Below are 7,963 nucleotides of genomic sequence, written 5' to 3'. Positions count from 1 at the left end.
TTTCATGTGTTTTCAAATTTCAGCCACCCAGACTACACAGTTCACTATTTTCAGCTCCTTTCATTTTCCTTTTCCCTTTAATTATAGAAGTCTCTATTCCCTCTTTTCGCAAATGTGGTCAGGAAAGATACTAAATGCTACTATTTGTAGAAAGAATATGCATTTGTTTTTCTCTTGACGGTTCACTTAAGTTCTTTCCAAATAAACAAGCTGTGATTGATAGTGAAGGTAACACTTCAAGGGTAGCAACTTTTTGTACTCTCATCCGTTCCTTTGACTTTGGAGGACGTGGCACATGCCCCGGGGGAGAAAAAGCAAGTCAACACTTTAATTTTAAACTTGCATTGTTAAAGCACTTTCAAAATAGTAATAGCTGAGCTTCATCTCAGACATGAATGTCTTTCTCAGTCTATTCCCCAGGACCCCTCTTATCCCGCTTCATGTCCTGGTCAATGCGGTGCGCTTTCCGAAACGGGGCCGCAGAGTTGCCGGCGGAGACCAGTAGGTGGGAGGCTGCACGCGCACTCCCCGACTCGGCCGGGACGCGGCTCCCGGACTCCGCGCAGGGCGCCAAGATCGCCGCCCCGCTCCCTTCCCCCGGCCTCCCCACCAATCCCAGTTTGAAAGAAAACTTCACGCGGCCGAAATGAACGTCACCTCACCGCTCCAAGCCTCCAGCCGGCAGAAAACGTGAGATTTATTATGACACGGGGAGGGGAGATGGGGGTCGCCGTGGCACACTCGGAAGCGGGTTACCTGGCCCCCGTCGGGGGCGGGGTCCGCAGTCCGGGGACCAACGGGCTGGGGGCGACGCCGCCGGGCGCGCGGGTGGGCGCGAGGGAGTGCGCGCGTCGCGGAGCCTCCGGGGCAGCACTTGTCCTGTAATCGATTGCCGAGCGCGCCGAGCGGCTGAGCGCGCAGACACGCGCACACGCGCCCGCCAGCCCGCGCGCGCGCGCACACGCGCTCTCATACACACACGCACAGGCGCTCGGGCCTCGCACACACGCACGCGCGCGCACGCACGTCCGTCCGCCCGCGCCCGGGGCTCCGCTGCCCGCCGCCTGCCGCCCGCCGCCGCCGCCGCCGCCGCCGCCGCCAGCCCGCCCTCCGCCCGCGGGCGTCTGCGCGAGCCCGGCCGGCGGGGGAGATGTGCTCGGGCTCCACCGGATCGGTTTCTCGGGGTTTGACCAGCTGTCCCGGGCTAACCCTGCTCCTCGCTGAAGATGGAGGAAGTAAAAACAGGATTACCCTTAGCTACAGATCCACTGCCTTAGTTTCCACCACCAACTGCAGTGCACAAACACACGTTAGGCACAGGAAAGAAAGAAAGACAGAGGACACATTAACAGTAAACACAAACAAAAGGGTGATGGGATTATTTTACTGCATGCACTGCTGAGGTAAATCTCCGCTTGGCTTTTGCGTGGTGAAGAACAGCTCTTGTTTTGTCTTCTGATTCATAGATTATATATAAATATGTGTATGATTTGCAAAGGGGGGAGTGTTTTCAAAGTTAAGTGTAATTATATAGCATCTCGTTTTGCACTGTGATGTGATCAAATGACTTGTTGCTGTTAACCAGTAATAATAATAATAATATAGGTATTTTTCTCTGGGAGGGATGGATTGTGGTTCTGATTAGGGTAATGATTTTTGTAAAGGACGCTCAGGGAATCGGGTTGAAGATGATGTCCTCTGCCTTAATTTATCGTCCCCTCCTTGTAATCTGTTTCTGGGATGTTAATCGATTAATCAGTTCTCATCTCTATAGCTGTCATGAATTTGGACTTGTTTTGCTTTGTTTTAACTTGAATTCCAAGAAGAAAGATTGGGTAGGCTGGAATAAATTGCAGCTGTCCAGATAGAAGGTAATATCCAGATCCTGTTGGAATTAAAAAAAAAAACAAAACCAAAAACCCTGGTATGACACATGTAAACAGGCAGCAGTTAAATCACTTTGACAGGTTCTAGTATGGGCGAAAGAGATGGAATTAAGATTTATTTATTTTTTTCTTTTTTGCCAAGGGCCAAAAACAGTCCTGTGAAGTTGGCCTAGGTTCCTAGCTGGGTTCTGCCTGACTGTCCCTCCCCTCTACCCGCCCCCCCTCCTCCTTTTCTTTCAGTTTTCTTGTCTTAGCTTTTGGTCGATTCTTAAGGAACCGGTGGATCAAGTTTTTTCTCTTGTTAATCGCATTGCTATAGCACTGACTGACCTCTCTCTCTCTCTTTTTTTTCCTCTTTCCTGAAAGTACGTGGTGCCATTCCTGAGTGACTTTTCCTACTAGACCATCCCTAAGGGACGAGGGGGAGGGGTGGAAGGAGGAGGAGGAGGAGGACGAGGAGGAGGAGGAGGAGGAGGAGGAGGGGGGTGTTCCTTCTCTCTCATTTCTTGGTTTTGTTTATCAGCCGATCTGTTTGCTGGATTTGGGCTTGGAATGACCCACCTGTAAAGTGCTTTTCCTTCCTCCTCCCCTTGAACTCTGCAGGGGGCTTGGCTTGGAGGGGGCAAGGGAGGGAAAGAGAGAAGGGGGAAACACAAAAAACTTCTTTCTTTCTCCCTCCGTTTATCTTCAGCCCGACATTGTCACCTCCTCTTTGAGGGGTTAGAAGAAGCTGAGATCTCCCGACAGAGCTGGAAATGGTGATGAATCTTTTTTAATCAAAGGACAATTTCTTTTGTATGTACATTTCGTTTCTCTTTCTCCTTTTTCTTTTTCCTTCTTTCCTTCTCTGAGGGTTAATAACCATTTCATTGATGGGGCAGCCTTCTTTCGCTTCTCCCTGACGTTTCTTTCTTTTTAATATGTGTGTGTTAAATGTGTACATTTTTAAAGAGATAAGCTCATTTGTAAAATATCCGAAGAAACTGCTCCTCTTTTAAACTTTACGGATCTCTTTCTTTAAAGCCTTATGTAATCATAATTTAAAAGAATGTGATAACAGTACAGCAGGTTGAAATTTAAGTGCTATGTAGTGACTGAGTTGGGAATTTGATCTGATTATTCCATAAAGAAAGAAATAAAAGTTTTTTTTGGGGGGGGGGTAAGGGAGGGTGGTGGTGAAGAAGGGGAGGGGAGGGAGAAGGGAAGTGGTTTTGGAGACAAGAAGTGAAGCTGCCTGTTTTCCAGTAAGTAATGGAGAAATTCCAGGAGCCAGGGCTAAATATACTTGGCGATCAATACAGAAATGGCTCATTGTGAATAATTTAGCTGCTGGTGCAGTGAGAGTTTTGAAACTAAAGGCAAAAAGGACCAAGGCCAAAGGGGGAAAAAAAAGTAAAAATCTTCTCAGGACTTGTCAATTCTTAAACTTTTTTCCCCACAGAATACAGTTAGATTATCGATCTTTTCATTACGTGAATCAAAGCTAGGGGGTGTCATCTCATACAGTTTACTTTTGTTTCTGAGAATTATGTTCTGTTTTGTGGCATTTGTGCATGAGAATAATTGCCCAAAGTTTTTTTTTTTTTTTAAATGATTCTCTCTAGCACAACCAAAGTTTATGAAATTTTCAAAATCAGACTGTATTAAGTAGGCTTGGCATTTGTATCCAAGCATGGTCTGGCAGGAAATTAAGGTTACATTGAACAGGTGCTTACACAGAACTTGGGGTAGGCTAAAATGTCAATACAAGTCAGGGAGTTGGCCAACTGCTGTAGAAATCTTCAAGACACCGTTGGGCACTAAGTTTTTTGTTTTGTTTTGTTTTCTTATGTTTGTTTGTCCTCCCCCTCCCTATTAGAACATGATGAACCAACTTGCAACAATTGTGAATAGAGCTATCTGTATACTGGGGAAGTCCTCAAACTGCAGTGTGATTGTGGGAAGTAGTGAATGGTAAAACACTTAAATCCCAGTTAAAGCTGACACATTTGAGCTATACCCCCTATTTTTTCTTAAACCCAATAAATTTTGGTTAAGAGAGTCATTCCTTTTTTGCTCTAGCCCATCTCACAGCACACTTATCTTTCCTATCCTATCTCCAGCAGGAATCAGATCATTTGCAGAAAGAGTTCAGTGACTTGCAAATGAGCACATACAGTACACTGTGTATGTTTCTGGGCACAGGTGGCAGCAGCAACATGGACTAACTGCTTGGAGCTTCAAATAAGAATTTAATGGCAGATACTGAAAGGAATCATTGTATTAAGGGTATAATCTTTTGTTTTGCAGCACTGCACTTTGACTATGGAAACAGAGGCTATTGATGGCTATATAACGTGTAAGTATTAGTTTTCATTGATTTGTTATTGGTAATAAAGTTGCCTTTGTATTACCTGTGTTTTAATTCCTGGATTATGAAACTTTATTGAGAATTCTGTACTCTTTTTTCTCTCTGTTCACAATTTCACCTTTGAATGAGTTTGAGAAAATGACAGCACTGAAGTGAAATAAGAAGGAAATATAGAAACATACTAAGTTAAGTAGTGTACTTAAATCAATAGTAGCTAGCAGTTCAACACTTTCCTACTTTTTATAATTTACTTTGTTGTAAGTTGAGGATAGGCCAGGTTTATATATGTCTATTAATATGGTGTGTACTAAATATTTACTTCTCTGTAACCTAATTTTTCAGACATATTATGTGAAAGAGAATTAGCTTTCCTAACTTGACATTTCTTTAGCTACCTGTCTTTTCCATCCTCTCTCTGATAGCCAGCATTTTGGAAAATGCTCATTATAAATTCTGTGTGCTTAACAATTAAATTAGATGTTAAAAGAAAAATTATTTCTTTCAACTGAAAGATACTTTAGAAATCAACAGCTTATGTGTTGAGATAATAAAGTTTTGTTAATTTTTTTTTATTGTGGGTTGATTATGGCTTCTCATCATTTCATTCAACTGTATATTTCTAAATGATATTTCCTTACAGTTTCTAAGGGAAAAATGTATTACCTTACAGTTTGAAGGCTATGCATGCCATTGCGTGTATAAAGCAAAGTTAGTAATTACATCTTATGTGACAATGAATAGAAACCAAAAGATTATATTTTGTGAAAGCAGGTGACAATGAGCTTTCACCCGAAAGGGAGCACTCCAATATGGCAATTGACCTCACCTCAAGCACACCCAATGGACAGCATGCCTCACCAAGTCACATGACAAGCAGTAAGTCTTCATTTTATGATTTTTTTTTTTGGTATCTCTCCAGCAACAGACTTTAATTTGTTAGGTCTGTGGGGTCCTCTCACATTGTGGTATAGCTACTGTTATAGATTTTGCTAAAGAAAGAACAACACAGATTTATTCCTGTTCATTCTAGTATTATAAAACATGAGCCTGCTTACTAGTCTGAACTATCCCAAGGTGGCATTTGGGAGCTGGTGCTTACCTGTATCAGGTAAGAAAGGTTAGAATTTGCTGGTTATTGTTTTGACTTGCCAGGTTTATGACTGGATTTTTTGTTGTTGTTGGGTAAAAAATGTGGAAACGTCACTTCCAAAGGACTCTTCACAGTTAAAAAATGAATAATTTTATGTTGCCTTGGTAGAAAGCTAAACCGTCAGTGATAAAATTACAGTGTTACTTGCTTTTAAAAAATGTGAAAGTTTCTTCTCCAAAGCATTGGAAGTGAAGTGTAATTGAAAATTTATAGAACTCATTTATATCCATTTCTGTAGCAAAGTTGAAAGGCTTTTGTCCAGAGAAGAACTGATAAAATTTGGAAAGATGTTTTGAATTTGTAGGAAAAGACAGTTTTGGCTACTGTTTCTGATAAAGGGTCATTTACTGATGTAATATACATTGTTTTTATGTAATAAGATGCAACTTACATGCTGTCAGTGACAGAAGACAAAATACTTTATTAAGAATATGGTTGCTTTTTTCTTAATTATAATATTTTATCAGTTTAGCTATCAAGTGCAAGTGCTTTATTACTCTTACTCAAAAGTAATTTGAAATCTTGTTTTCTTTATACTTTGGATTTATATTTTATTCTTACATGTTATAGAAAGGACATTGGACTTACATGTAAATATAATTAAATTTACAAGTTTTCTGTTTTGGCAATATGTGAAGGAAAGGCATTTTCTTTCCTTCCCCCCCCCCCACCCCCGAAGATTTAATAACTAAGAAAAGTGAATCATGTACTTAATTATGAGCATATTCGTAAATGTATTCTGACTATCCAGAGAGAGCAACTTTTTCTTTTCACTTCTAACAGCTCTCGAAACTGTAAGTTATTATAAAACTACAAGCTTAGTAATTAGTAAATACTACTGAATTATAAGCAATTTATATAGAATACTATTGAATACATTTTGCAATTTGTTAACTTTAAGTAATTTTAGCTATTGACTTGAAATTATGATTGAGTTTGAATTTGCTTTATTTATTTAAAAGTTGTAGTTCTTTTAAGTAATGAGCACTTCCTAAGAAAATTTAATTCTAGAAGCAGTCCTTACAATTCCCGTATCATTTAGAAAGAAAAAACTAGTAAAGTTAGCAAGTGAATGTATACTAAATTATCATACTAATCTCATAATGAATCTTTTGCATTCATGTTTTTTGCTAGTTGATTTGATAAAAAATATACTATGACTACAATTTAGGCAATATAATTTTTACATTTCAATATACTAGTTATTTGGTGTAATGTTTTTATTTCTCAGATAACTCACACAATTTCCTAAAGAGTAAAAAGAGGTAATATGTAGTTTCTATTAGTTAGCTATTGGCTTTAGAAACATTGCATGTATAGGGTAGGGAGTAACTGTTAATCAGAGACTTGACTGTCATCCCCTAGACACAACCACAGGAAAATGCTTGTCAAGTGGTTAATTGGCTGCTTTATTTCTGAATTTGATTCTGGTTTTGCAAGTACTTGCTTCAGAAAGGCAGTTCACTCATCTTTTTAAATAAACAGTGCAGAGTGTAGGCATGATCAATTTGAACAAATAAGAACTGTGCTTTTGACATTTGAGCTTTTCTCACCCAACAACAGTAAACTTATGTTTGGTAGAGAGTTTTTTAACTTACTAGCCTGTGGCAATTCCATGTTAGTATACAGGTTTTGGCTAAGATGCACGTGTTTTCAGGTTCTTTTCCAAAGAGTTGCAGGTTAAATATTTTGGCTCTCACTTCAGAGCTGTCTCTTGCATCCTTTATGTAGCCTCTATTTACAGTATCTAGGTTACCCACTTAGGTGTTAGATGGAGAAGATACCCATTTTTCCTCTCTGTTAGATCTAGGAGAATATCAGCATTTTAGATTGCCAAAGCAAATAGTGATAGAGAGGAACTCTCGTCTATTAATTAGAACAAGAGACCTAGAATTGGTCACTGTGATGTTTTTCTGTGACTTGGAATAATTTTTGTGTGCATCTGGCCTGTCAAATCACTTGTGTCTGAGATCACCGGTTTTCCTAAATCCCTTTACATGCATTGTTGACTTTGTTAAATGAAAAGAACTTATTTATTTTCTGCATTTTTTAATATCTTCAAATATACTTCCTGGAGGGTGCCTGCTTCCAAAAACAGAATTGCAATTTTGATTGAAAGTGTTAAAGCTAAAAGTAAATGTGAAAACCTTTAAGACAGTTTCTAGTAGCAGGAAGGAGAGGATGGGAATATATGTGTAAGGAGGAAAAAAGTTATTTTTAAACAGTTAAAAAAAAATAAAATAAGTAAATTTTTTTTTTTTAAATAAAACAGCTAACATTCTGGCCAGAAAAGTATCAATAAGGCATGAGAGCTCACTTATTTTGGCTTTAGGAAGGTGGTCAGTACTACTGTAAGGTCCCAGCATTTGTTTAAGCTATTTGGTAACTCTTCTAAGATGAAGGGTTTCTGTGCAACTTGCTGCCAGCTATTGTATAAAAATAATGACGGCAGCTATCATTATTTGACAGTGCTAGAATAGAGCACTGGTGACTTGGGAGGGAGAGAACTAAAAATGTTATAATGCCTGACAGGTTTTGGTTTTAAAATTTAGCATGTAAGATAAACTTAAGAAGAAG

General features: G+C 39.6%; 1 protein-coding gene across 5 annotated transcripts in view; it reads left to right on the top strand.

The window, feature by feature from the left end:
• The first annotated feature begins 520 nt into the window (after positions 1–520).
• Positions 521–7,963, top strand: part of IKZF2 (IKAROS family zinc finger 2) — a 153,000-nt gene continuing 145,557 nt past the window's right edge. The window contains exons 1-4 of one of the 5 annotated variants that reach the window (XM_055380491.2): positions 1,120–1,403; positions 2,578–2,644; positions 4,176–4,224; positions 5,008–5,112. In XM_055380491.2, coding sequence (XP_055236466.1) covers positions 2,642–2,644; positions 4,176–4,224; positions 5,008–5,112 — 157 coding nt within the window. In that variant the 5' untranslated portion in view covers positions 1,120–1,403; positions 2,578–2,641. Of the gene's footprint in view, positions 691–1,119; positions 1,404–2,392; positions 2,682–4,175; positions 4,225–5,007; positions 5,113–7,963 lie in introns of those variants that run through there. The other 4 variants (XM_055380492.2, XM_031008914.3, XM_055380493.2 and 1 more) reach the window with 4 other exon arrangements.

This window comes from Gorilla gorilla, chromosome 11 (genome assembly GCF_029281585.2).
Source record: "Gorilla gorilla gorilla isolate KB3781 chromosome 11, NHGRI_mGorGor1-v2.1_pri, whole genome shotgun sequence".
Taxonomy (NCBI): Eukaryota; Metazoa; Chordata; class Mammalia; order Primates; family Hominidae; genus Gorilla; species Gorilla gorilla.
Note: the sequence above shows the minus strand (reverse complement) of the source record. Positions and strands in the feature narration are given on the sequence as shown.